The sequence below is a fragment of the Raphanus sativus genome, chromosome 2 (assembly GCF_000801105.2).
Source record: "Raphanus sativus cultivar WK10039 chromosome 2, ASM80110v3, whole genome shotgun sequence".
Lineage (NCBI taxonomy): Eukaryota > Viridiplantae > Streptophyta > Magnoliopsida > Brassicales > Brassicaceae > Raphanus > Raphanus sativus.
This window is the reverse complement of record NC_079512.1, coordinates 31844444-31872166: the sequence shown is the minus strand read 5'-3', so window position 1 is coordinate 31872166 and position 27723 is coordinate 31844444. Positions and strand designations below refer to the sequence as shown.

The 27723-nt window shown below is 34.7% G+C and overlaps 6 protein-coding genes and 1 pseudogene across 7 annotated transcripts; 2 read left to right on the top strand and 5 right to left on the bottom strand.

The window, feature by feature from the left end:
* The first annotated feature begins 150 nt into the window (after positions 1-150).
* Positions 151-1960, top strand: LOC108840197 (berberine bridge enzyme-like 22). Its single transcript, XM_018613030.2, has one exon. It carries the CDS (start codon positions 279-281, stop codon positions 1839-1841), a length of 1563 nt encoding a protein of 520 aa, XP_018468532.1. The 5' UTR covers positions 151-278; the 3' UTR covers positions 1842-1960.
* Positions 1961-2441: 481 nt separating this feature from the next.
* Positions 2442-4419, top strand: LOC108821256 (adrenodoxin-like protein 2, mitochondrial). Of its 2 annotated transcripts, none has more exons than XM_018594305.2 (8): positions 2442-2594; positions 2702-2784; positions 2879-2949; positions 3322-3416; positions 3505-3611; positions 3729-3778; positions 3852-3934; positions 4043-4419. In XM_018594305.2, the coding sequence occupies exons 2-8, from the start codon at positions 2727-2729 to the stop codon at positions 4155-4157; spliced, it is 579 nt and encodes a 192-aa protein (XP_018449807.1). In that variant the 5' UTR covers positions 2442-2594; positions 2702-2726; the 3' UTR covers positions 4158-4419. The 2 variants fall into 2 exon arrangements, with proteins under 2 accessions (XP_018449807.1, XP_018449815.1); XM_018594313.2 differs by having other exon boundaries at positions 2457-2594; positions 2695-2784.
* A 44-nt stretch (positions 4420-4463) lies between these two features.
* Positions 4464-8786, bottom strand: LOC108821245 (protein BREAST CANCER SUSCEPTIBILITY 1 homolog). Its single transcript, XM_018594294.2, has 13 exons — positions 8597-8786; positions 8375-8428; positions 8224-8294; positions 7994-8101; positions 7362-7819; positions 7045-7155; positions 6120-6944; positions 5950-6050; positions 5675-5861; positions 5378-5593; positions 5131-5296; positions 4918-5036; positions 4464-4831 (listed from the first exon to the last, which is right to left on the bottom strand). Exons 1-13 carry the CDS (start codon positions 8650-8652, stop codon positions 4526-4528), a joined length of 2778 nt encoding a protein of 925 aa, XP_018449796.1. The 5' UTR covers positions 8653-8786; the 3' UTR covers positions 4464-4525.
* Positions 8787-9319: 533 nt separating this feature from the next.
* Positions 9320-11389, bottom strand: LOC108842789 (pentatricopeptide repeat-containing protein At4g21065). Its single transcript, XM_018615813.2, has one exon. The coding sequence runs from the start codon at positions 11106-11108 to the stop codon at positions 9354-9356; it is 1755 nt and encodes a 584-aa protein (XP_018471315.2). The 5' UTR covers positions 11109-11389; the 3' UTR covers positions 9320-9353.
* Positions 11390-11857: 468 nt separating this feature from the next.
* Positions 11858-15007, bottom strand: LOC108842788 (hydroxyproline O-galactosyltransferase GALT2). The gene is made up of 7 exons (XM_018615812.2): positions 13703-15007; positions 13394-13635; positions 13016-13306; positions 12782-12910; positions 12504-12677; positions 12305-12412; positions 11858-12226 (listed from the first exon to the last, which is right to left on the bottom strand). Exons 1-7 carry the CDS (start codon positions 14589-14591, stop codon positions 12014-12016), a joined length of 2046 nt encoding a protein of 681 aa, XP_018471314.2. The 5' UTR covers positions 14592-15007; the 3' UTR covers positions 11858-12013.
* Positions 15008-20771: 5764 nt separating this feature from the next.
* On the bottom strand, positions 20772-21065 carry LOC108839442 (uncharacterized). The gene has a single exon (XM_057004324.1). The coding sequence runs from the start codon at positions 21063-21065 to the stop codon at positions 20772-20774; it is 294 nt and encodes a 97-aa protein (XP_056860304.1).
* Positions 21066-25487: 4422 nt separating this feature from the next.
* Positions 25488-26345, bottom strand: LOC108841456 (dof zinc finger protein DOF4.4-like; annotated as a pseudogene).
* Positions 26346-27723: the final 1378 nt, after the last annotated feature.

The window sequence follows — 27723 nt, the reverse complement described above, 5'->3', positions numbered from 1 at the left end:
CTATACCTATCAGATCAAACTTTGAAAATGCGTACATTTTTGACTCTTAGCTTAACATTTGTTTTAGCTGCTCGTCAAGATAATCATATTATATTTCTAATGACGTTTATTAAAATTCTCAATTCAAATAAACACCCCTGAAACTGAAATATTTATTTTCTGCTAGAGCCTTCTTTATTGCAGCAACTCATCCAGTTTGTCAACACGTCTCAAGAAACTCTCTGAACCAGAAACACTTCTTCTTTGTCTGAAACTTTAAACACAAGAAACAAATAAACATGAGAGACCTAGCTTTGTGTCTGTTTCTATTCTTCTTAGCCAATTGCGTCAGTTCTGTTCCGACAAAAGAAGAGTTTGAAAGCTGCTTGTCAACAATCTCCACTAGAAATCTCACTATCCACACATCAGATTCCAGACTCTACACCGCCTCGTCGGAGTCTCCATCTCCAGACTCAAGCTTCCTCAACTTGAACTTCACAAGCCTGAAGCCGATCCTGACCATGAAACCAGAATCCGAATCAGAAATCAAACAATCAATACTATGCAGCAAGAAACTTGGCGTGCAAGTAAGAACTCTAAGTGGTGGTCACGACTACGAAGGCCTATCTTACCTCTCACTATCCCCCTTCATAATCATCGACCTAGTTAACCTCCGTACCATCAACATCAACCTCACGGAAGAAACCGCATGGATCCAATCCGGCGCAACACTCGGCGAACTCTACTACAAAATCGCTAAGACAAGCAAGATCCATGCCTTCGCCGCAGGGACATGTCCAAGCGTAGGAGTTGGTGGGCATTTCAGCGGCGGTGGACTCGGTGCAATGATGAGAAAACACGGTTTAGCGTCTGACAACGTCGTGGACGCTCGTTTGATGGACGTAAACGGGAGAATCCTCGACAGGAAAACGATGGGAGAGGACTTGTTTTGGGCTCTTAGAGGAGGCGGAGCAGCGAGTTTCGGTGTTGTGTTGTCATGGAAAGTCAAACTCGCTAGGGTTCCTGAAAAGGTAACTTGTTTCATAAGTCAGCATCCAATGGGAGCAAGCATGAACAAGCTCGTTCATCGATGGCAGTACATAGGAGCGGAGCTAGACAAAGATCTCTTCATCAGAGTCATAATCGACAACAGTCTAGAAGGAGGCCAGAGAAGAGTCAAAACTGCTTTCCAAGCTTTGTTTCTTGGTGGAGTCGATAGATTGATTCCTCTGATGAACCAGAAGTTTCCTGAACTCGGAGTACAAGCTCAAGACTGTTCTGAAATGAGCTGGATCGAGTCGGTAATGTTCTTTAACTGGAAGTCAGGACAGCCGTTAGAGACAATGCTCAACAGAGACCTAAGATACGAGGATCTTTACTTCAAAGCAAAGTCAGACTTTGTACAAAAACCAGTTCCTGAAAACGTTTTCGAAGAAGTAACCAAAAGGTTTCTCGAGAAAGAGACTCCACTGATGATCTTAGAGCCATTGGGTGGGAGGATAAGCGAGGTATCGGAAAGTGACTCTCCGTATCCACACAGGAGAGGGAACATTTACAACATACAGTACATGGTGAAGTGGAAAGTGAATACAGTAGAGGAGATGAACAAGCATGTGAGGTGGATGAGAATGCTTTACGATTACATGACTCCTTACGTCTCTGCGTCGCCGAGAGGAGCGTATTTGAACTACAGAGATCTTGATTTGGGAAACAACACAGGAAGCAAGACTAGCTTTGAAGATGCTAGGATATGGGGTGAGAAGTATTACAGAGGGAACTTCAAGAAGTTGGGTTTGGTTAAAGGGAAGATTGATCCAACCAACTTCTTCAGGAACGAACAGAGTATTCCTCCTCTGTTTTGATTTCTCAAAAGACCAAACCATATGTATTTGTTAATGTATTCTTTTTTTAGTAGATATCTACCTAATAACAGTCGATTCAAAGACTAAACTGAATAGAAAATAAACCAGTTTGCTTTCCATGTTATATGCCATACATAGGATACACATAGAGAAACCTCCAAAAGTGTGAAAATAAAAAAAAATAAGAAAAAAGAAAGGAGGAGAAACTGTGTGCTTATTCCTTCTTCCCGAGCCCATTAGACATGTTGTAGATTCCTGTTCCCTGTATCCATCCACACAAATCTTCCATAGTTAGATGATGAACATAGCTATATATTTAGTTTTCAAAAAAAAAAAAAACATAGCTATATAAGAAAGCAGACATCTGAAAAGTACCATTCTGGTATTCTGCCTTTTAGCAGAAAAAAAACTATCAACTGGAAGTAAAAATTTTTTAACCGTGACACTTCTCCAGTTCAAAACTATTAAAAACAATCAACGTAGAATTTGATTAAATAAAGTAATAAACATTAGCTTTTTGATTAAGCACGCACTAATACATATAGCTCTGAAAGAATCAAACTGATTGATTTGAAGTTATTAACTGGTCTGATCCGGTTCGGTTGGTTCGGTTTTGAGATACCGCGAACTAAAGGAGGAGGTTGTCCTTGTCGACGCAGGACGCCCTAAGTCCTCTCTTTGTTCCTCTTTCCTCCATCAATCTTCAATCACTCTTAAGAAAAAGTATCTTCCTTTCGTCGAATTTTCTATAAAGTTGTAACCTTTTCCTTCTTCTTCTATGTGTTCCTCTTTTCCAGATGTGTAGATTATTGGTTGCACTCATTTTGGTTTAAATTTTTCTATTGGTCTCGAGGTTTTAGCTGAGCTTTCGTGGGCGCCAGAATCATGCTCTTCCATAGGCTATCAAGATTAGGCTCTCGCATTGTTAAGCAGCTTCCTAGAGGTATTTATCTTTTCTGCTCTTTTGCTTTTCGTCATGGACGCAAAGCTAATGTGAGATTTTTTTTAACTCTGTTTACTTATGCCTATTTGGGCAGAGAGGCATTTGTCAGTATGTGGGATGCGGGTTTTACAAAGGTCTTATGCTCAATATCTGCAATCTTCTTCGGTTAGTCTCAGCTCTGTTCTCCATGCATCTTATCTTACTTGTTTTATTCATCAGACAACTAGACAAGCTCTGTTGAGACTGATGTTGGCTTTGTATTCTAGCTAAACTATGAAAAGACTCTAGATATATTATCTTTTCGTGAAAATTGATTATAGCTGACTAGAGCTACGGAGTGAGAGAGGATTAAAAGAGTTTGTTTTTTTGGCTCTCACGAGCTGCTGACCAAAGGCTTGATTATGTATCTTATTATGCCTTACGCAAGTTAAATTAGCTTCGAAAGTAGTAGGGTGATTTTTGCTTCATATTTTTTCTCTCTTTAGAAAATTTCATCTTGATTTTGACATCTCTTCTCTTTCTTTCGTTTTTGATAAGGCTGTTGTACTACAGAGGCAACCTCAGCAAGCTTTTTTCTCAAACAATAATCATCATCGGTGTACATCGTTCAGCACTGTCTCTGAAACAGAAAAGTAAGTTGAGATTCATCTCATAAACACATTTCCAACTCCTGACAGACAAAACAATAGATCATGTTGACAACACGAGAATTGTATATAGGATAAACGTTATCTTTGTTGATAAAGATGGAGAGGAGATTCATATTAAGGTCCCAGTTGGAATGAACATCCTTGAAGCTGCTCATGAAAACGATATCGAACTCGAAGGCACCATTCTCTTTTCATTTCATTTCATCTTTCTTTTTGTTTTGTTTTGTCTGATCATATGTTTTTTTTTCTCTTAAACCAAGTATCTGAGTGGGTTGGTATTCCTCTTATCTTCAGGGGCTTGTGAATGTTCTCTAGCCTGTTCCACGTGCCATGTGATTGTTATGGTAAAAGTTTCTCTTACTCATCTACATTGATTGATTATGAAGTGTGTTTTACTAAACAATTAACAACGGATAGGACACGGAGTACTACAACAAACTGGAAGAACCAACAGATGAAGAGAATGATATGCTGGATCTTGCTTTTGGGTTAACAGAAACGTCAGTTCATTCTCTCTTTCTCTCTTTCTCTCTTACTCTTTAAATGGTTTCACTTGGGTTGCATTGAAAATGTTTGTTGATGTGTTCCCTTGAAAATGTTGTTTATAGGTCGCGATTGGGATGTCAAGTCATAGCAAAACCAGAGCTAGATGGAATACGCTTAGCCATTCCTTCAGCCACTAGGAATTTTGCAGTTGATGGATTCGTTCCAAAACCTCACTAAGCCACTTCGAAGTGTTCTCACAGGGAGGGGAGTATTCTATTAGTTGAGTTACTTGAGTTGAAAGAGTTTTCGAGTTTACACACTTGTTTAAAATCAGAAACACCATACTACAATAAAACCTTGGGAAGTTGTAACTCAGAAGTCAGAAGGTTCTTTCTAGCAGCATTCTTATTGTATGTTTTGATTTTGTTACAAACATGAAGAAGTTCTCTTTTAGCAAACCCAAACAGTAATATTTAAAGGTCAATTATTCAAATAACAAGTTTTAGAGTGTCAAATTCAAATGCAAAATTCAATGAGACTCAATTTCATCTCCAGAGACGAATAATACTGAATAAAATATCCAAAGATGTGGTCTCACAATTTAATTATATCAAGTCTAGAATTTGGCAACCTGCAATAGAATCAAAGACCCATGAACTGCTTGCAGTTCTTGCTCTAGAAGACTTAGCCAAGGCTTCAGCATCAAATCTTCTTTCTGTCAGACTTTTCTTCTTGCTTGGCTCAACACTAAACACTATGATCGTTGAGGCTTCACTATCATCATTAGAAATGGGTCGCCTGCGCAGAATTGTTCCTCCTGCTGCCACAATCATATCTTGAAGATACCCTCTGTAAGCAAGCTCAAAATCTCCCATTATGTAAAACATCAGTCCATTAAACAGTTTTGGTTTCTGCATATGAGTGAATGAAATCATTTAGATGCACGCATTCGCAAGTCTGTTGTCACATATATATATAGAGAGAAACGAAGCTAAACCTTGTTCAAAGCTCTTTGTCTCCCAATATAAGGTCCTTGTCGTGTTCCATGAACATCTATGGAAATCTCATATGGCTCCTCGGTTACATATTCTGTGTTTCTCATACAGGCCTTGATCCCTGCAAGAAAAGATATACAGACAGTTCGACAAATTGTTGATTTGATCAATCACAAACATCCATGTTTCCTTGCTGATAGATTGATAATACTTACAATCAATGCTTAGAATCCATTTCCCCTCCAAGACCCCCATCATGAATTTGAGGGTCCTTTTGCATGCTCCACTTTCGTTGATTGATGCAATAATATGTGTAACTCTTGGCTCCCATTTTCTCAAGATGGTAACTCCAGACAGTTCAGCAAATTCCGAAATCACACTCTGCAATCCAAAGCCATCCACGTAATTTAATTTTTAAAGCGGAGAAGTTTTCATGATATAAAAGAGTGAAAAGATCCACACCTTCTCTTCATCTGTAAGTCCTGAACAGCATAGAACCAATTTCTTGGATGATCCGTGAAAAGGCTTGCTCTGGAGCTCAGTGATGTCAGGTTTTTGAGATACTTGATTAAGCTGAGAGTGCTCTGGCCTACACTTCCGTTTTCTTCCTTTTGGACTAGTCTCTTCACAGGGCAACTTAGAGGATGCATCCGAAGGGCATAGCATCACAAAGTTTTTCTGTTGACAAGAAAAGGTGTTAAAAAGAGCCGTATAAGGGACTATCATATAGAGCGTCTATATAACTTATGCAGAACTTACATTGTCCCATCTGCATTCTGGTTTCAGTTTTGCACACGTAATATGAAAGCTACTCTTGCAACGCGCATTGTAACAACCAAGTGCTGCGCCTTTAAGTCCACAGAAGCTGCAAGTTATTCTCCGGCTTCTTGTCAGCTCCGCATCAAGGTTGACTGCCGTAAGGTTGTTGAAGTATACATTTGGAGCCCTGAAAATGTAATAGATTTTTCTTATATTCAGTCAGTCGAGTATCAAAATAATATGTATGCACATTTACTACTACTCAGATTTCTTACCATTCAGCACAGTTTTTGTGAACATGTATGACCTTAGACCCATCATTAAAATCTGCAGAGACAGGTTCACCTCTGTGGTAGTGAGCCATTTCTCCTGATGCCTGTCAATATAAACATTCCAATTAGAAAATGGTAAAAATCACCTTCAGGTCTACATTTAGCGATCCTACCTCTGTGTCTTCTGAAGACTGACAAAAGGCGCATGTGAATTTTTCTATTGGAGGTCCATCACATCGTCGCAAAAGTACATTAGCTCCAAGTAAGGGCTTGTTCATCGTTGAGCTTTTCTCTAAAACTTGCATGGTATCAATGCCTTTATCCAGAGACGGTTTCTTTTTGTTAGTTGAATCTTGTCTATCTCCCACTTGATTTAACTCTTCACTAAGGATTTTCTTGCCTCGCGGTTGTGTAGCTGAACAGGAATCAAGTTTTGATCTCTTTTCTGAAGTCTTTTTTTCAGTTATCCCAGAAGAACATTTTGGTAAGGAAGATGCACTGGATTTTCTTCTCTTTCTCAGAGAGTACTTCTCGGAGGGACTTTGTTTTTCAGGATGTGTATCAGCTGAACCATGGGCTCGTTCCTGATCCTCTTTTCCCACATCTTCTGTTCCAAGTGACAGCTCATTAGATTCAGCAACTGGGGGATCCGGGGAGACTTTAACGCTAGATCGTTTCCTCTTTGTCCCCTGCTTTACCTCAGCTTCCACATGTGTATTTACACCAGCCTGAACTCGTGAAGTCTGGCCCTTGTTTCTTGTAGCCCGTTTAGCTTTCACATTTTCATCCTTCATGGCAGATGTACCAGAAGTCCCACCAGCCTCTTCTTTCTCACTAATAGTTGCTACTGCAGACGGTTCCACATAGTCCTCCTTGGAAATCCCAACGCGCCGTTTAGCAACCGTGTTTCTTGCAGTTCCTGCTTTGCGTTTTTTATTGGATGATGCTCCTTTAGATAGATTCCTTTGAGTAATATCACTCTCACCTCTACCTAGGGCCTGCAAATTGATTTGATCTTTCAGTTAATTTCAACCGACTTGAAGAAACTATCAAAGAAAACAAACATCTGGCTGTATCTGAGTAAAGAATTTCCTTTACCTTGGCCTTCACAGGACTAGGTAGAATCTCTGGAGAAGAAGGCCTTTGAGTCCATTCAAACATTTCACTGTCAAACATGTCTCCTGGATTGGACCTTTCTTGCTCAACTGCCTGAAACACCACCATGAAAAAAGAAGTTAGATCAAAGGATACGATGATGATTTGGAGATTGCAGTATTCATTTTGAACACAAGTAAAATCTACACCTCATAAGCAAGGGCAAGTGTAGCATGTTGCAATATCAGAGAACAATATTTTGCAGTCTAAGTACTGAAAAGACAGAATTTAAATAGGCTGTTGGGTTTGAAAGTACTCACTTTCGAGGGGCTATCATGATCTGAGTCCTTCAAGTCGCTGAAAGAAGGAACATCAACAGGTGTAACGTCTAGAAATGGATCACTTTCTGCTGGCTGACTTAAGATCTCCCCATCATCATCATCTTCATCTCTCAACCAAAAGAAAGGTGCCAGATTATCTTCTTTATTCAGACTCGTATGCTCCTTCAAACGAATCACAGTTTTCTCAGTGTAATCCTTGAGTTTTTCAGCTGACTCAACAGATTCTGTTAAGCATTTAGAAGATTGATTCTGCGGCAGCTGAACCCTTTTCCTGGTTTGGGATGAAGGTTTCATAACAATAGGTCCAGGGGCATCTAGATCTTTGTCGTTGTTTTTTTTACACCCTCTCTTCTTGGATGTTCGGCCCTTAGTAGATCCCTGATGATTCTTATCATTTGCCTTTTCAATGGAAGCATCTCCAACATGCTTTTCTTTTTCTGTAGACACAAGTCACAGAACACACATTAAAATGGGCACTTAACTCACTGTCATATCAGGAGGAACATTTTGGGCCAAGCCATATCCCACTGTCTCTTTTTAAGCGTCAACTTCTAACAAACAGAAAATGAAGTGAATGATAATAACGTCTGGTTCCTAATATTGATAAGTACCTGATGGTAATGGGTTATCCTGGCTAACAAAAATGTTGACACCAGAAGCATCTTCCATGTTCTTGTAAATGCTCACCAAGCTATCCATATGAGGAGCACCTCGAATCTCTAACAAACATCATAAGTAGTTGTCTAAGTCAATTGCAAAGCTTTGTTTAGCGAACAGGGGCAAATTAAAGTAGACTGAGATCAATTTTTTTTTTTTAAATAGCATGGGAAGTAAGTAATACCTCTACGATGGAATGGGATTTTACAAACCGGACAAGTAGCATCAATTTTCATGGACTTCACTATGCATTCACTGAGAGATCAAGAGACACGATTAAAATACTGACAAGATTAGGAAAAAAAAAACATGAGAGAGAGGGGCTCTGTTCTTACTTGCAGAACACATGGTTGCACGATAGTGAAGCTGCAAAACTAAATAGACTCGAGCTGCAATTGAAACAAAAGTTGAATCCATTTACAAATTTACAATCTAAGAATAAGAAACCGATACCCAATACTCAGGCTACACAAAGAGACACGATTTTTGAATCCAAACCCAGAAAACTAAACAAAAACGTTGAGTAATCCAAACCCAGAGTAGAAAGAGATTTTTACCAAATAGGGCACTTGAGTTCTCTTCCCATCTTCTCCAGATGACTTGTGTCTCCCATCTTCTCTGCTTTCGATCCTCTCACTGAACGGAGAAAAATGAAACGAATCAATCTGATACGTTAAGCAACGAAAGCGACTCTCTGTGTCTCCTTCATGTGAAGCTTTTGTGGATAAAACGTTTCCATGAGAAAGCCCCGCCAACTTCAATTTTTTCAGTCCCGCGCCAAAAGAAACAAGTGCAAAACGCGGTCATAGGTTTTTCTTTTACCCCCTAAAATTTTATTACTTTCTTAGATTTGAACCCATTATGTTTTGTTTGTCAGATTTTACCCACTTACTTCATAAATTTACAAATTAATCCCACAAAGGTTTAATTACAGTAACATATTGCTACTCTTTGGGTCTAACTGGTGACCAAGGAATGAAGAGGAATAATGCATTCCTTAATGTTCCTAACAAATTTTACCATTCATTAGGAATAGTCATTCTTTCTCATTCCTTCTCATTCCTTTTATTGTAGAGAATTAAAGAACAAATTTATTCCTCACTAAATTTGATATGGAATAACCGTTCCTCATCATTCCCATAATTTTATTCCCATCAATTCTTTTCTTTTTTGTTCCTACTATTCCTGAGATGGTCACCAGTTAGACCCTTTGAATTTCGGTTTTGGATTGAATTTGTTGGGCTAAGTAACCGCTCAAATATGATCCGTACATTTGAACATTTGCGTTGAAAACATATCATTTTATTTTCTACATTACCAGTAGTCTCGACAAGAACAAGAACCATCTTTAAAATGATGAAACCTGCTACGATCTCTCACAACAATCTCTCGACCATAAACCTTAGACACAAGCTTAATCGCCATATGACAATCCGCACAAACTCTAAGATTCTTCACCACCCTAATCGGTGACCTCTCCGGTGTACTAATAAGCATGAACGCAATAGCAATCTTCTCACTGTGATACACAAGAGCGCTTTCCTTCTCTTCCTCCTCAACATCAACGTAAACGTTAGCTATCTGCGGCACGTAACCTTCTAGTCTCAGCCTATCACTCATCTCCTTGAGCTTAGCGTATATCAACTCGCTTTGTGGATGAGACTTATCTCCCATCAGAAACTCATGAACTCTGTTTCCTACTTCTACTAAGCTGTGACCGGGAACTTTTCTTACACCGTCTTCTAACATCTGTCTCCTTATCTTCTGCACGTCGGACCAACGCTGCTCGGACGCATACATATTCGACAAGAGGACGTAGTCTCCGCTGTGGTTTGGTTCTAGCTGTAAGATCTTGATTCTAGCCAACTCTGCTAAATCAGAATCACCATGAACAGTGCAAGCTCCTAACAATGTTCTCCATATAACAACATTCGGCTGCATTGGCATTTTTGTAATGTATTCATACGCTTTCTTAACTTCTCCAGCTCTAGCTAACAGATCGACCATACAACCAAAATGTTCGATCCTAGGCTCGATCTTGTACTCCTCTCTCATTCTCCTGAAATACTCAAAACCTTCATCCACCATCCCGCAATGGCTACAAGCGTATAAGATCCCCACGAAGGTGATCTCACACGGTAACAACCCTTCCTTTGACTCCATATCCTTGAAAAGCTCAATGGCTTCTTTTCCGAAACCGTTAACAGCTAAACCAACGATCAATGAAGTCCAAGAGACACTGTTCTTGTCCACCATCTCACTAAAAAGCGTTCTGGCTTCTGCAACTCTCCCACATCTCGAGTAGAAGTCCAAAAGCACATTGTTGGAATGTAAGTTTCCTGTCAAACCCACTTTGATCATATAGACATGAACTCTCTTACCCAACGCCAAAGCACCAATCTTTGCACAAGCAGACAACAAACCAACAATAGTGAACCCATCAGGCTTAATCCCCTTAGAACCCATCTCACTATACAGGCCCAACGCCTCGTTCGGTTTACCGTTTTCCGCAAACCCATTAATCACAGAGTTCCAAGCGACGAGATCCTTCACAGGCATTTCATCGAACACCTTATACGCATTACCAACATCACCACAGTTAGAGTACAAATGAAGCAGAGAGTTCTGAGCGAAGATCAACGAACCAAACCCACTTCGTATCACAACCGAATGAATCGTCTCTCCCAACCGAACATCCGCCATCTTCGCCACGGCCTTGAGAAGAAACGGGTAAGTGTGAGTATCCGGCTCGACGAAACCAGAGACTCGCATCTCTCTGTAGAGAGAAAGAGCAGAGACGGAGTCGCCAGTCTCGTTGTAGCCTCTGATCAACGTGTTCCAGATAAAGACGTTGATGGGTTTCTCTATCGCGGAGAAGATCTTTCGGGCGTAGGACATGGGAGGTGGAGGTGGAGGAGGGAGAGAGACGAGGTAGAACACGAGGTGTTTACCCATCTCGGGGTTGGTGATTGAGACACCGTGGCGGATTGAAAAGGCGTGGACTTGTTTGAGTTTCTTGAGCGATGAAAGGCCGTAGCTTTGCAAGAGAGTTATGCATTTGTCTAACATTGGAAGTAGTAGGAGGAGAAGAACAGAGGTTTCTGAGCTCTGTTTCGCGTGGGCATTATCGTCAATTGTTTTATTATATAAAAAGATGTTAAACTTTCCACCTAGAACCCTTGTTTCTCAGTGTCTTCAAGCAACTTCGACAGCCGCCGCTATGTTCTGTCCGAAGAAAGATGCATCCTTTATAGATTAATCAAGCGAAAGAGTTTTGATTGCTGACTCATTGTTTGTTAAGCTCTTATGTTTGCTCTGGTTTTTGCTTCCTGGCTCAAAAAGTGACGTATTTATTGTATTTGCTTCTGTACATCTCAACCGAACTACTTTTCTCTTTGTCTCTTTGCTCATATTGATTGATTCTCACCGTGTATCAGAACTTCACGGCCATGAGGTCTGGCGTGAGGATTAAACACGGTGATACATAAAAACAAAAAGTGCATTTGTCTAAACCCATTTGATTATGAAAAGATCAGTTGGTCAATCTTTTGCGCTACAATTTTCTTGTTATAAGCAATATGAGTTTTGAGTTTCTTTAGAAAAAAGACCTTCTGCTAATGAACCTGCACAGCTCATGAATGTTGCTCAGGATCCTGAGCAATCCATGACTCTTGTATGCTAAATAACCAAGCCAATGCAGTTTGATGGAAGCTAAATCTCGATAATCATTACTCAAGCTTAACACAAAGACCTGCAGAGTAGTACTAGTACAGTGACATTGCCTTGTCAATGTTGTCTTTTGTTTAATTGCCAAAAGATCTCTAACTCTTTCTGAGATTACTTGACACCAATGTACAACAAGAAACTGTTATCCTGATTGTGTAAAGTGTACAATAATTAGCACCAAAGAGGAAATAATACAAAAAGAGGTTTCAAATCTGTAATCATCATGTAAATCTCCTGACTACTACTGGTCATCTGAAATTGCAGCACTGTGGTCGTCCTTTCAACAAATTATTCCACAAGCAGATCATCTGAGTAGGAGATTGGTAATGTGCAGTGTAATAGTTCAGTGTACACCCGTATTGACAAAATTTCCAACTGTGTGAATACTCCACAGGCTGCTGCATCGTGGCGTTGAATTGCTCCACCCACATTCCCATGCTCACATCTTCCATCTTGAACAGCTGTGACAATAATATCGAAAATAGTTTAGGTCAAAGTCAGTTCAAACTTTCAGGATATGCTGATGATAAGAGTCTGACCCTAAGCTTTTGTTTCGAATTCTGAGAAACTATATATTTAGCAATGTTGCTTGAAATTATGTATCCTGGTCCGTTGGCGTAAGGAGGATAAATAGATTCTGGCCACTCCTGTTACAGTTAAATAAGCAGACAACATTTAGCATCTGGCTGGTGAAACATAACAGAGTGTATAAAGACAAAGAACACAAAGCCACTGTACCTCCCATGTAACTGCCCACTTGCCAGTTCTAAGAGGACGATGTCGAAGATTTAGATTGCCCATATAGAGAGACTGTTCCATAGAGACTCCATCGATTTGTTTCAAGATTGATTCCACTCTGATGAATGTGTCATCGTCACATTTCATTATGTATGGAGCTGTCACATTCTGGACCTGAGAAGAGACTATCACAATCAGTCACATGAAAGGTAACTACAATGAGGTGAAGCTGATGATGTACTGATTGATCCATATCAGAGAGGAGAAAGTATCTATACCCCAAATTCACAAATAGCAATTGTCTTAAGGACCACTAGCTCGTAGCGATCCATAAAGGGAAGAATCACAATGTCTCCAAAATATTCAGCCTCTTTCTTCAGCATTGCATTAACTTCCTTTCTTGGATGCTACACAAACAAATAAACTTCTCAGTTTCTTCAAAAATAGTAACTCTCCACTTCAATGTTCCAATAACATCTCAACAATAAGAAGAGGTGGTAAGAAGTACTTACAAGTGCAACAAAGAATCGGGCTACTACATGTGAAGACTTGATAGAAGGATGCTGCATCCATGTCTTTCTCACTGCCATGCGCTCAGAAAAATGCTTAGTTGCTGATAGAACACCGATGAAAAGGCGAAAAGGAGTGGCAGGCAGTGGAGGAGCTTTCCACTCTGAAGAAAATTCTATTGCTTTCTGAGGCGAGAGACTCGGATGAGAAGTTGAAAGAGAAGTAGCATAAACAGAATGAATATCAACATCTCCTGTTATCGCCAGCCCTGTGGCATCTTCTATGGTGAATCCCTGAGAAGCCAGAAGTCAGCACAACATATACATGAAAAAAATAAAGAATATAACATGTAGTAGGATGCTCATCTGATGAAAACATACCGGTCGATAAGGGAATGATGTGACATGCCTTCCTCCAACATTTATATGAAAACCATCAATTCCAGCTCTCAGAGTTAGGACAAAGACTCTGCCTTCCGCAAAAGGGAATGACCAAGTGACTTCTGGTTTCTGTTCACGTCCTATAAACCGTTTGAACCAAGAAATTGTCTTGGATTCCTTTGAGTCCACCATGTCAATGTTGTCATTCTTCGTCCACTTTTCGCATCTTCTGAATCCATCAACTGGAAAAATATACATTTACTTTGATGGAAGAGAGAACAAAAAGAAAACACAAAGAAAAAATCTTACCAAGCATGTCAGCGTCCGTCTTGGATGGAGTCCCATCACATCTTTGAGCAACCCCCCACTGCATTCTATAACATGTATTGTGCTCAATGACCGGCCTGTGACTCCAATCACCTTTGATTCTCGGGTTGAGATGAAGAATCTTAGGTGGATACTCACCGTCCCCTGTCTTCAGCCCTTGCAACTCAACCATAAACTGTGAAACCAGAACCACTCCATCACCTCTTGTGAATCTCGAACGCTGAGGAACAGATTCTTCATGCGCGTACTGTGGAGTTCCGAGGATTGTGATAGACGACCCTGCAGCAAGACCACAGGGAAGCAACATGATCCTGTTGGCTTTACTCAAGTCATCTCCATTCATTGAGATCTGAGGAGGGCATGATTCAACCACCACTCCTTCGTTCACAGAACTCTCTTCGATGTTCTCTATCTTAAACTTCTCAACATCTTCCCAAGCTTTTGATCCAAGCATCCAAGCCTCATCAGCCATTTTTTCAAAAGGTGACATGTGCTTAGTTCGATTCCTACGTCTCATGATCTCTCCTGATATTCTACCATACCGAAACGGAAGCTGCTGAACTGGTTTGGACTCGTTCATCTTCTCTTCTGGTGGCAACTTATGAGCAGTAGAAGCAGGCCCACTCTGATTCTCTTCATCTCCTAGCTTCCTATCTAACGACCCGCTTAAACTAGCATCTCCACTATCCTCCCTTAACGCTCCATCTAAAGCAGTGTCCCCACTCAACATAGCGACCATCTCGATGAAATGTGGGAACTTAAACGCTAAGAAAACCAAGTAAAACCCTGCTGTAGCCAGCAACAAATGTGACAACTTGAACCTCCTGGGACTATACACACCTCTGAAAGATTCGCTTTTCACCCGTTTCATTGTTGAGGTAGTCAAGCTAATTTCACTACAAGTCAAAACTCTGAAAAATGGCGTGTATCTAAAATGTAGCAAGATTCTATAAGACCCAATCAGCAGAGAGAACGGCTTGAAATACCCAAACAGTAAAGGTTAAAGCTTGGCACGATCTGAAGATTGATAAGAGAGTCTATAAGACCCAATCAAATCAACCCAGATGTCTCAATTTGACACGAAAGTCTTTTGGCAGAAGAAGAAGAAGAAGAAACAGAGAGAAAGTCACCAGCTTTAAAGCCTATATGAAGGAAAGCAAATCTTAAATCTGATTTTAGCGGTTTTATCTCCTTGAATCTAGGGATAGAAGCAAACTATTACAGAAGAGAACCAAACCCACTAAAAGAGGATGGAGGAGATATCGAAAAGGAAGAACCTTTTTCATTTTTAAATTCAAAAATTAATTCAAACTTTCATTTTTTTTCCATTATCTAACATTCATTGAGTATTTTTAGTGGATTTCAGTTTGAAAACAGAAAAATATTTCAAATGGTTATAATCTAAAGTCATCTTCGGTAATTTATTTTTCAATTTAAAAAAAAATAATAATTTCGAGATTAAACAGAAAAAATCATCGATGTTATAATTTGTTTCCTAATCTGGTTATAGTAAGATGAGATTTTGGTCAATGTATAAATCAAACAAAAGTTAAAAAAAAAATTTGCTAAAAAAAAAAGTTAAACTTTTAATATGGATTTCGGTTTATATTTGTTTTACTAAGTGTTGTGCCCGCTCAAGCGGGTCTAATCATTTTACAATTACCAACTAAATATCATGATAAGTTATTGGTTATGATCTTTAATTTTTTAATAGAATATCAAATTATTTATATATGAAATTTATGTATCAAAATATATATATTCATTATTTCGTTAATTTCTTGAAGGCTTTCATATATATAGTAGAAATATTTTCACTATATATTTTTGCAACTAATTTTATTTATGATTGAAAGATATTCTTTTTAGATGATAATATATATATATATAGAAATCATTTTTTAATCTTTACTAAAAATATTCTTGGATAATAACAAAATATGTATATGAATTATTTTTTTTACTTTAATAATATTTTTATTATATCAGTTTTAATGAGTTATCTGATTTCATAAAGATTAAATTCATTTTTATGTTTGGGTTTTATTATATTAAATCATAATTACTAAATATTTTATAGTTACTCATTAATATATGCGTTACTAACTAAAAGACTATGATAATAAATTATTATTTTATTTCATTTGAAAATTCTTACACTTTAATTATATTTTTTTGAAATTTCTTTGTACACATATTTATTATATAGAAATAAATTTTGAAAGTCACTTAATATTCTCTTTTCAAATATATAAAATTAAAAAATTTATTCGTTTAATATTTAGTTATATACTTTTTGTTTTCAACTTTATATTTTATAAAAAAAATTCAGATAACAACACAACATACATATAGGAATTATATTTATATTTTAAAATATTTTTAGATTTTGGATAAATCTTATTATTATTAATTTTAATCAATTATATAATTAAATAAATTAATTTTCGTTTTATTTTTAGCTTAATATTCTCTTTTCAATTATACAAAATTAAAAAAAAATTATTTGATTAATATTTAGTTATATAATTTATGTTTTCAACTTTATATTTTTAAAACAAATTCAGATAACAACACAACATACATATATGAATTATATTTATATTTTAATATATTTTTAGATTTTGGATAAATCTTACTATTAGTAATTTTAATCAATTATCTAATTAAATAAATTAATTTTCGTTTTTATTTTTAGATTAGTTATATATTTTATTCATTAAGGGTAGTATCGATATTAACCACTCTAACTTTTAACGTGGGAGCTCCGTTGCGAAAAATTACTTCGCAAATAATAGTATAGATAGACTAGGTGACTTTCCCGTCGGGTATAAATATCTATAAAATAAATATATACTATCTATAAAATAAATATATACTATAATAGTTGACTGCTATTTTTAATTTTAAATTAATTTATAATTTATGCATAATTTGTATTAATAATATTATATTACTTTAATAAAAATATGATTTTAAATATGTTACATCTAGTTGGTTTTGTTATTCTTACAGTCGATTTAGTTATCATTTGGATATATTATATTGCATCTATTTCTACGAATTAAACTATAGTATCTTTTATTCTAAATTTATTAAAATTTTAATTAATTTTCTTATTTGCATTTAGGTTGGCTGTTGCAAATAAAAAAAATAAACTAAAGTGTTTGAATCAAAATTATGTAAATAAATATAAAGATAATATTTTGAAGTCTCATGCATATATATAAATTTTACAAAAGACCTAAATTGTTACAGTTAGTTAATATTTTATTTTCATATGTTAATGTGTTTTGAGTCATCCTATAATTTATATTTATAAACTAAATTGTTATTATTATAAAATTATATTTTCTTATTATAGTTAAATCTATGATTTTAGATATAAGTTGGATTTGTCAAGTCACTCATGTCGGGAGTATATTAAGTTACATATATTCTTTCAAATTCAAGCTGAAGTATAATTATTTTTATTATAATTAAGTCAAGTGAGATTAATTTTATTTATCGTTTAAATGTGCATGTATTTTCATAATATATACCAAATTAAATTTTGTTTTTTAAATATGTTAGAAAAAGATGCTCATGAACACATCAATATTTACATCTATTTACAATAACTAAAATATTTTTATAAATTCTAACTAATTGTATGCCTTTTGATATGGTTATATTAAGTTGCACAAACATAAAAACATAAAATTTAATATCTCTTAAAAATAAGTAGTAAAATTGTGATTGAATCTGAGAAATCATATTATATAAGTAAAATATAATTTATAGATATTTTTGTTTGTAATTGAAAGATATTATAGTCAACTAAATATAAGAAATACAAATAACATTTCAATAATACTAACTATAAACTATTTTCGACAATTAAACATATATCAGTTTATGTTACTTAATTATTTTATATAATCATCTAAAAATTGATAGATATGTAAAAATATTCTATATTACTTTGAAAAATATAAAGAAAGTATTTTATTAGTATATATTATGTAATTCAAAAAATATTGTTAAATAGAATATTACTATTTGGTGAACTTTCCTTTTTAATGAAATCATATTATTTATACATATGTTTTTGTTTTAAAATTCGCTTTATAACCTTTATAAATATTTCCTTTTTATTATACATGTTATTGGAAAATCTTACAAAAGAAATTTAAATAAAAAATAAATAATAGTATTTAAATATAATATTTTAAATTTATTAAAGGTATCAATGTAATCAACCGCCGTGAGAGTTAACGTGAGCGCGACACATAGGAAACTGACTTCTTAAATAATATTATAGAGATAATAACGATAAGTGATCATAACTAAAATAAGAATTAAATAAATACCACTGAACTTACTGTCATTCGACTCATAAGAAAAATAAATATATAGATATTTAGCACATAAAAATTTGAAACGTATTTAACTAAATTAAGAAAAAGAAATGGGTAAGTACGGCTAAGGATTTATGATTTTGGCGTTGATCTTGTTCATGTTTCCAGCACCCAAATATCCTCTGCTTCCAATGGTGCCTAGCACTATGATTCATTTTCATAGTGTTGGTTGAAGTTCTGGTTCAAGTAGTTTTGATCAGCTAGATTGCAGTAATTAATGTTTTTTTTTTGTTAGTATGAACAAGTGGAGCGGTCGAACAGAACTTAAATTTAAGTTAAAAAATTAGGAATTTTTTTTTAAAATAAATATATGAATTATGATCTAAATCTTTAAATTTTAGATATACTATTAAATTTAAAAACATAATTTCGAAAATTTTCAAAAGAGACGTCAAATATTTTAAAATAGAGTTTAACTTTTAACATTACTCTATACATCGTCAAGTATATTATTAATATTTTTCAAATATGGTGCATAAATAATTTGAGACAGAAGTGGCGGTAACCGTTATGACAAGAGATCCACCAACTGATTCGTAAATTATCTTGCTGAAAGGATCCATCATGGAAATCTGAGCTACCTATTGGTGGGAAACTTCGAAATAGAAGCACCATATTGCCATGAATTTCAGGCAAAGAACCAAAATGGTTCCCAACAGCAATACCAGAAAGAGAAGAATCACAGTAAAAGCCAACAAACTCTGTTCTTTAACATGTAAGAAAGGTTGGTGATGATTAAATTGTGGGATCTCAATAGAAGGTTGATCTCTCTTCGTATACTTGCTTTTACGGCCACTTCCACCGACTGGTATGTTCCTTAGCACTCTCCCATGAGTCCAGTGCCGGCGACAGTTCTTGCAGTTGTAACGCGTTGAGCACGCTGTAGTTGTTGTTGGAACAGAACTTGGTGTTGTTTGAGTTACACATTGGACACACTAGCGGTGGAAGCTTCTATCATTCAATTGAGAGTGTCCTTTAACGGAAAAATTTCAAGTTCTCCATTTCTCTAAGAGCTACCAATTAGTATTCTTGTTGTTGTTATAATTTAGTTCGGATTCTAGAAGAGTAAGACTGAGCAAAACGTGTCAAAGTTTTTGCACTAATAAAATCAGAATATCTATCTACACATCATAACCTTAGGCTAAGCTTAGCCAAAAACCAAAGCTTTTTAACTCTAACTCTTGGATGTAAATGAAAAGAGAGAATATATGATAAAATGAGTTAAAGCTCTGTTATTTTGGGAGACGCGGACGCAGCGGCTTGCGGTTAAATGTTATAACTGTTTTTTGTTCATGCATCTGGATCTGTAATACCGGCGGCTGTGCTTTTGCCTTTCAAAAATAATCGCAGCAACATGTAACTGCCACTACTTTTAAGGGCGTCTGTGACGATACCGAAAAACTTTAGCGAAAATAAATCCAGCGTCAACTTGCTTAATTTTCTACCATTTTTTTTTATTTTGATGTTTAGTTTTAAGCCGCAAGCAGCTGCGTCTGCGTCTTCCAAAAGAACAGAGCTTAACTCATATAAAAAAATATGAAAATTTACTTTTAATTTGATATGCTAAAAAGTAAAATAAACATAAATTATAGGTGTTTATTATGAAAGAGAATATCCACACACGCGTATGCGCTTTATAAAATTTCTTTATATAGATTTTGTTTTTAATTCTATAATCTAAAATTATATAAATGGTAACCACTAACCAAACTTAATATGAAACAACATTGATAATTAGAAAGTAGATGTTCAACCATAATATAAACACATTTAAGAAATAATTCATTTGAATTAGACAAAATACATAAATATTAATCTATTATAGATCTTATAAATATTTATTATTGAAATTAACAATAACATTTATTGGAGCCTTAATAGTGATTTATGTTGAGAAAGGAAGAACACCTATGTATTTGTATATAGGATATACGATTTGAGAACTGGAATGTATATGGTTGAGGATATACATTTGGGATATACTTTGGAGAATTATAATGTATATGGTTGAGGATATACAATTGAGATATACTTTCAAGTCTATAGGCACTAGTGGTATTGTACATAACACTATCTGTGTGGTTGATAGGCAATAATAGTGTTGTTGTAGATAGCAATATATGGTTGGCTAGTATCTGACCTGGTTCGACTTACCAGGTCTCCATTTGTTGCCGGTTTAGAAGAAAGGGATATATTTGTGGAAAAAATCAATCATTGGAATCTTGATCGGAAATTTCAGTACTTAAATTCGGTGCTGTTGTATTTTAGGAAAATCAATTTTAAATATAATTGCAACACTATAGTTGATATTCGAATATGTAGGACTATACAGTATAATCATTATCCAGTAAGAAGTCAAAAAACCAAGAAAACCATATATATGTGCGTGTGCGTGTGTAAACGTCTCCACAAAATAACATCCTTATTGAAATTTGCAATATGTACTGAGCATTAAGAGATACAATCATACAACAGTGAAATGTTGCAACCGAGGTACAATAATACAACAGTGAAATGTATGTATCTGGACCTTTTAGATAATAATAAAAAGGTCATATTAAGCAAAATGTATAAAGAACCGGGTGCACACAAAAATATCGACCCCATCAGTACATAATATAACTCTTGCCGTCTTGCGTATATAAAAGATCTTAGTTCTCAAAGACAGAAAAAGAACTTCGAACGTCAACGAGAAAATTCTTAGAGGTAGATCCAGAATTGGAAACTGGGGCAGAGATAGAAGAATGTACATGATGATGATGCGATGTTGTCATCTTATTAGAAGACATCTTCATCATCTTTCCACCACTGAAACAATCTTCTTTATACTCTTCTTCTTTGATTGTGTCCAGCTTCTGCTTCGCTGCTCTATGTCTCCTCATCACCGTCACGAATTGAGGCGGAGCCACTTCTGATACAAACCTTGCTAGACGTGAAGTAGCCATTATCTTGCTGGATTAATCAGTATATAACAAGAACGATGTGTAAAGAAATCAAAGGAATGATTGAGATCTCTTGGTTTAATTATAGAACGCTTGAGATATGAAGCTCATATATATGTAGATGACTACTGTGTAGTTGCCCACGTCCAAGGGCATTTGTTTTGACGTTTTGTACCGTCAATAGCTTTTGTTATTAAATGCATGGACACGTGTATTATATGTCTTAATTGTTTTTTTTTGCTAAATGTCTTAATTGATTTTGTCACGAGTGATTTTAGTTTATGTTTCAAAAAATCTAAAAAACTTTAAAATCAAAACTCCGGGATTTCTCTATAACCTCTTTTTGAGCAAATCGTTCATGAGGTGTGATTAACTGCTTACTCACGAATTACATGCAATAAAGCAATAGCAAGTAAAAAAATTGAATTTTGTCAAAAAAAAAAGAGTAAGAAAATTGAAACTAGATAGAAAATAGTGACGAATTTATCAACTTTTGAACACTAGTCTATAGGGGGATATATAATGAAGTTGAGAAAAAAGAGAAAAATATTAACAAAAATAAATAAATAGATGATTTAACGTGTCAAATTAACTGTGGAAGACCTGTCATATCAGTTTTGTCGGAATCGATGACTGACAAAACAAGGCTTTTCCGCGTCTGAAACTTGTGGTAGATTTTAAGTGGTCGTATCCACGTGTCGGTCAGCAAATTCTGGGAGTTTTCTATGTCCTTGTAATAGTTTTTGATTTTCTTAAATATCAAAAAAAAATTCTCATATTTTGTCAACATTAGATTTTTTCTTCATATTTTTCATAAAAGATTTTTTCAAAAATGTCATATAAAGTGGCCTTTTGGCTCTAGGAAATCTGAGAGAACAATTTGGTCTATATATGTTATTTTATCTATTTCTGTTATATTTATTTGGCAAAGTTATGTTATATTTATAGTTCTTAGTTACATATACTCGTAGTTACATTTTTTAAAAATCATACATACACATTTTTAACAACCATTAGAAATTGGAGATATGATATTCACTAGCTTTAGACACATTACCTGGATAAGACTGCAATGGAGGAAAATGGAAGACTGTATTCTGTATATATTACTATGTGTGGTGTTCAGGCTACGCGTGAGTTATACTGAACTGAATAATAATATTTAGAGCTATTTAGGTCAAAAACAATAGAAGATTGCTATATTAGGTATATACCAAAGAGAGAAAAGATGATACTACGTGGCAGGAAAAGTGGTGTCACAAAGACAACGTTACCCTCGACGGTTTGTGAGTCGATCTTCCGTTTATAGGCATCTAGGATTTATTGTCTGACACAATATATTGAGTGGGATTTGGCAAGATAACATAAAGATTGTGAAAGATTGTGAAAAAGATATCAAAGAGATTTGGAAAAATACTTGAAAGATTTTTAATAGATCTCTCAAGAGAGAGAGAGCATGTAAAAATGGAAGAAGCTTTTTTTCTTCTTCTCCACCATTTTTTCCTTCAAAGATTTTGTCAAAGATGACGAGTTATTTTGTCTCGAAACTTCTCAGTGTGAATTGATGATTAAGATCTTTCGAAGAATGGGTTATGGAACATATCTTTGGCACAGTAGAAGCATAGGCATGCACAGTACAATAACTTGTCATTTTTGTTGTTAGATGTGTAACTTGATTGATAGTTTGTTAACGGTAATGAGAAACCAAACTTTCAATTATTCAGTATTCATTATTATGGTATAATAATTTCTTTAACCATTTATGGAATAAAATCTACAGTTAACAGTTTTGTAAACTGGTAATAAATTTTATTATTCAAACACTGAATACTGGTAATAAACGCTTAACCCTACAAAAAAAGTTCAATGTCCTGAATACTAAATCATAGACTCAAAATACTAAACCCAAAACTCAAAATACTAAACTCTAAACCCAATAGAAATCCTGGAACCCAAACCCTAGTCACTAAATCCTAAACTCTAAACCCAATAGGAACTCCAGAACCCAGACTCTAACCCTAGTCACTAAAACCTAAACCAAAATACTAAACCCTAAAACCCAAGATAAACCCCTGAACCCAAATCCTAATGTCTAATTTATGAACCCTAAACATAATAGGGATTAGACATTAGGTTTGGGTTATGGGGTTCCTATTGGATTATTAAATATGTTAGCCGTTTAACAATGGATTGTCATAATTTATTAAATATGTTAGTTGTTTAACAATGAATTTCAAATCTAAACAAACAATGTTATTAAATATGTTAGCCGACTAACAGTGACTCTCGCAAACTAATTCATAGATATATATATGTGAATAAACTGTTATAACCTATTGCAATTGTTAGCTGTCTAACAATGAATTTTAATGTTATCAAATATATTAGAAGGCTAACACTAAGTTGTTACATGTTATTAAATATGTTAGCCGACTAACACTGAATCTAAAAAACTAATTCATAGATATATCTAACTATATGAATATGAATAGCTATTATAATATAAAGCTAATTATTTACAACCACGTTTATCAAATGTTATTAGCCGGCTATAAACATTAAATACCATGGCTAATAAATTATATAACCATTTATTGTGGTTTGTGACAATACCAAATATGATTGTAGCCGTCTAACATAATTTACATTACAATGAGATTTCTAATAGACTTGATTTTTTTTTTAATTATTTACAACCACAATTATCAAATATTGTTAGCCAGCTATAAACATTAAATACCCTGGCCAATAAATTTATTTAACCACATCTACTGTGGTTTGTGATAGTACCAAAATATTATTGTAGCCGGCTAACATAATTTACATTACAGTTTTACTATTTATAACCCGTGTAAGTGAAAAACATATCCTTATTTTTATCATCATTTGAGTTTCAGCTGGTGATCTGAGGTATGATTGTTTTCTTAGAATTGAACATCATCTATCTTTGTGACGAAGCTTCTGAAATAAGTACTTGAAACATCATCCTTGCTTTTAGCATGTTCTCTATTTTTTCTCCAAACTTATTAATATCTTCTTTTTTTCAAGCATTTACAGGTCTGGTTTCCAACTATAAATCTATAAACAGAGGCAATTGAGAAAAAAAATATGATTTTTTCATTAATCATGTAGCTAAGCTTCAAGAATATCATCCAAAATGAAAGGGAGATGAGGTAATAGGCTGTAAAACCCGGTAAGGAAGAAAGTAGAGATCTTGCAAGATATCGTAATAAGAAAAACTCTTTGAGATGAGGCAGTGTGGTGGTCGTCTGTTGTTGTTCTCAATTTTTTGGATGAATTGACTGTAATTTCTAGGGATAAGGAGATAAAACAGAGAGGATAGTAAAGATGAAAGCAAAAGGGAAATGCAGATTTTAAATTGATATATGGGAGTTTTAGATTTAGTCTGGCATGAGAAAATTTGCTGACAACATATGAAATCTTAATAAATCAATATAGATTTTGTCTGCATGTTCGATTTAATGTTCAGAGGTATAGATATAGGGGTAACAGAGTAATAAAGAATTATATACAGTTCGCGAATAGTGAATTTTGGTAGATAGTTAAATATGGGAAAACCCTTTGGTAGAGAAGCTAATTTCTCTAATATTTAAATGATATTATTTCAAATATTTTACTGTATTACATCATTAGGTCATGTCCTTATTGATTCGTCATCAATTAACGAAAACACACAATTTACTTGGACTTACTTACTGACTTTTGTAGACTTCTTGATGTATATGTAAAATTTATTTGTAATTTTTCCTAAGTATTATTATGGTAGTTTCAGGTATTAACCATGCTTTGAATTATGGTTATCATTATATTCACATCGAATAATTGATTTGTAAAGCCAGATTAACATAACTTCGATCTCAACGGATTCATTAAATAAAGAAGAAAACCTGAAACTCAAATGTATATGGAAACTCAATTATATCTGCTAAAAAGGTCATTCATAGTTGTAAGAGTATCCAAATTTTCAAAAAAAAAAGTTAAGTGGCATGCATGAGTTTCACTTATATTGTATCGAGGTTACATGAGTTTCACACACATCTATATATATATTGGACGTAGTTTGCATGTTAGCTAAAGATTCTGAAGAAATAGTTTACGATTGGGTCAACATCAACAAGCAGAAAAACGCTTTGGTATATGATCAAGACTTAGGAGGCAGATTGCAAAGTAACGACTAGATAATTATATAAAAAGATCAGACAAACATCTTATGTCTGAATCTTTTTGGACACAAAGATGCAACCTTTAATAACTAAGGAAAACCCCAACATAAAACAATAAAAAGTTAGAAAAACACAATAAGAAAAACTGTAACATTATTAGCTTAAGAAAAAGAAAAACGGGAATAACGGTTGATACTGAAGGTCCAGATGATAGTACTTGTTTCTGATTCCGTTCATGTCATCAGTGCTTGGAGATATGTCCCTTGCTTCCACTGGTGCTGGCATTGTGATTCATGTTCAAAGTGTTGTTGAAGCTCTGGTTCCACATGTTTGGATCCTCTTGATCAGAGCCCAAAACAACAGATCCACCAGTTAATTGGTTGACCAAAGGGTTACAAATCAAATCAGTGGATCCAGAGTCGTAATAACCTTGTTGGAATGATACATCAGAGATGTTTAAGGCCTCCATTGGTGGAAAACTTCCAAATGGAGGCACATTTGTTGCCATATCACCATGAAACTCAGGCAAATAACCGAAATGGTTTCCACCAACAACAGCAGCTGAAGAAGAAGATCCAACAAAATCGTTGGTTTCTTGATCATGTAAGAAAGGTTGGTGATGATTAACCTGTTGGTTCTCAACAGAACCCACCTGAGGAAAACAAGGCTGATCAGTCCTTGTACTCTTGATTTTACGGCCTCTTCCACCAATAGGTACGTTCCTTAAAGTCCCACCATGAGTCCAGTGTCTACGACAGTTTTTGCACTTATAGCGCGGTTGAGACGCGTTATAGTTGTTGTAGTAACAGAACTTGGTGTTGTCTGAGTTACACCTTGGACACACTCGCGCTGGAGGCTTCTCTTCGTTCACTTGATTGTCATCTTGAACAAAAAGACCAGAGTAATCCATATCTCTCTAATGCAAGTCTTTAATTATATGATAATGTTTGTTGTTGGTATGATTTTTTGGTGTTGTGGGGGTGTCTACTTATATAGGCTATTAGGGCGTGAAAATTGAAGACGAGATACGTTTCGGGTTTAGAAGAGTGAGATTTTGAGAACAACGTGTCAAAAGTTGTGTAATAATAAAACACACCATAAACCTTAGGGTGCCTAGTTAAAACCAAGACTCTCTTACGCTTAACTCTTGTCCTTATATGATTAATGGAGAATCAAGATGTTGCTAAATGAGTCAGTCGCTTAACATAAACAAAATCTGGAGACATTGAGTGAATAGTGACAATTTTATACAGAATTATAAACATAAACTGCAAGTATCAACTTGTTTCAAAAAAAAAACTGCAAGTATCAACTACCAGTACTATGTATGAACAGAGAAATTATTTAAAAAATAAAATTATGCAAGATAAAAATTATATAAATACACAATTTATGTAGTTAAATAAAAAATATCAAAAGGTAGTTAACAAAAATAAAATTAATAGAAACTTTGATAAAATATAAATTAACAAAAATATCAAGTTGAGAATTTTATAAGTAAAATTATTTAATTAAAAATCAGTAATCGCTCTAATCCTGGCAATAAGAAAAACTAGATTAGGACCCGCCCTAAAGGTCGGAAATTGATTTGTCAAATTTCAATTAATAATATATGGTATATATAATATGTGTATATAATATTATATATATTTTGTGTAACATTTATATATATATATACATATTAGACATATATATAATATTTTATTAAATATATATAGAATTTAATAGTGTTATAATTTGTGTTGTACTTGTTATTAGTTTGTATTTAATCTTCTTTTATTTTTAGTATAATAATTTGCCTTGTCACACCTTTTACCTTTTAACTTATACACATAGTTATGCATTTTTTTCAAAAAAAAACGTATACACATAGTCTCGTAAAATGTAATATATAAAAACATATTTAAAAAATCTACTGACCATATGCCACCATTATTTGGTTGTTTGAACAAAAAAAAATCATGTTCTTGTATAACTGTGTATGTTGTGATATGATATAGGTGAAGAGTAAATATATGGAAGTAAAGTTAGTGATACGAACATGAGCCTATGTTGGTCTATGCCACAATTATTTGGTTTTTGGAAGATCAATGAGCATAAGCATACACGGTCTTTGTATGCTTACGTTAAAAATGAGTCGGATATTTTTCTCTTATGTCTGGAATGATATAGAACTCGTTGATTTAAGAGTGATTCAGTTTTATATGATCTAATTAGGGCTGGGCAAAAAATCCGAACCCGAAAAACCGAACCGAACCCGATCCAAAAAAGTAGCACCGAACCCGAACCAAAATTGATTAAATATCCGAACGAATTCAAAATTTCGGTATTTAAAGAACCGAAACCGAACCCGATCCGAACCGAAATATTTTGGGTACCCGAATGTATCCGAAATAAATTTATATACTTGAATATATATACATTATTTTATATATAATGTATATTAAAAATATTAAAAATATATAAGATACCTTTTA

What these genes read in the sequence shown, in the direction of transcription:
- LOC108840197 (XM_018613030.2), top strand. Translation starts at nt 279, where the DNA reads ATGAGAGACCTAGCTTTGTGTCTGTTTCTATTCTTCTTAGCCAATTGC.
- LOC108821256 (XM_018594305.2), top strand. Translation starts at nt 2,727, where the DNA reads ATGCTCTTCCATAGGCTATCAAGATTAGGCTCTCGCATTGTTAAGCAG. An exon ending in TGTTAAGCAGCTTCCTAGAG is followed by an intron (nt 2,785 to 2,878) that starts GTATTTATCTTT and finishes CTATTTGGGCAG; the next exon opens with AGAGGCATTTGTCAGTATGT. An exon ending in CGTGCCATGTGATTGTTATG is followed by an intron (nt 3,779 to 3,851) that starts GTAAAAGTTTCT and finishes AACAACGGATAG; the next exon opens with GACACGGAGTACTACAACAA.
- LOC108821245 (XM_018594294.2), bottom strand. Translation starts at nt 8,652, where the DNA reads ATGGGAGACACAAGTCATCTGGAGAAGATGGGAAGAGAACTCAAGTGC. An exon ending in CTAGTCCTGTGAAGGCCAAG is followed by an intron (nt 6,945 to 7,044) that starts GTAAAGGAAATT and finishes ATCAATTTGCAG; the next exon opens with GCCCTAGGTAGAGGTGAGAG. An exon ending in CAGAATGCAGATGGGACAAT is followed by an intron (nt 5,594 to 5,674) that starts GTAAGTTCTGCA and finishes TCTTGTCAACAG; the next exon opens with AAAAACTTTGTGATGCTATG.
- LOC108842789 (XM_018615813.2), bottom strand. Translation starts at nt 11,108, where the DNA reads ATGTTAGACAAATGCATAACTCTCTTGCAAAGCTACGGCCTTTCATCG.
- LOC108842788 (XM_018615812.2), bottom strand. Translation starts at nt 14,591, where the DNA reads ATGAAACGGGTGAAAAGCGAATCTTTCAGAGGTGTGTATAGTCCCAGG. An exon ending in GACGGACGCTGACATGCTTG is followed by an intron (nt 13,636 to 13,702) that starts GTAAGATTTTTT and finishes ATATTTTTCCAG; the next exon opens with TTGATGGATTCAGAAGATGC. An exon ending in ATTCGAAACAAAAGCTTAGG is followed by an intron (nt 12,227 to 12,304) that starts GTCAGACTCTTA and finishes TTATTGTCACAG; the next exon opens with CTGTTCAAGATGGAAGATGT.
- LOC108839442 (XM_057004324.1), bottom strand. Translation starts at nt 21,065, where the DNA reads ATGGCTACTTCACGTCTAGCAAGGTTTGTATCAGAAGTGGCTCCGCCT.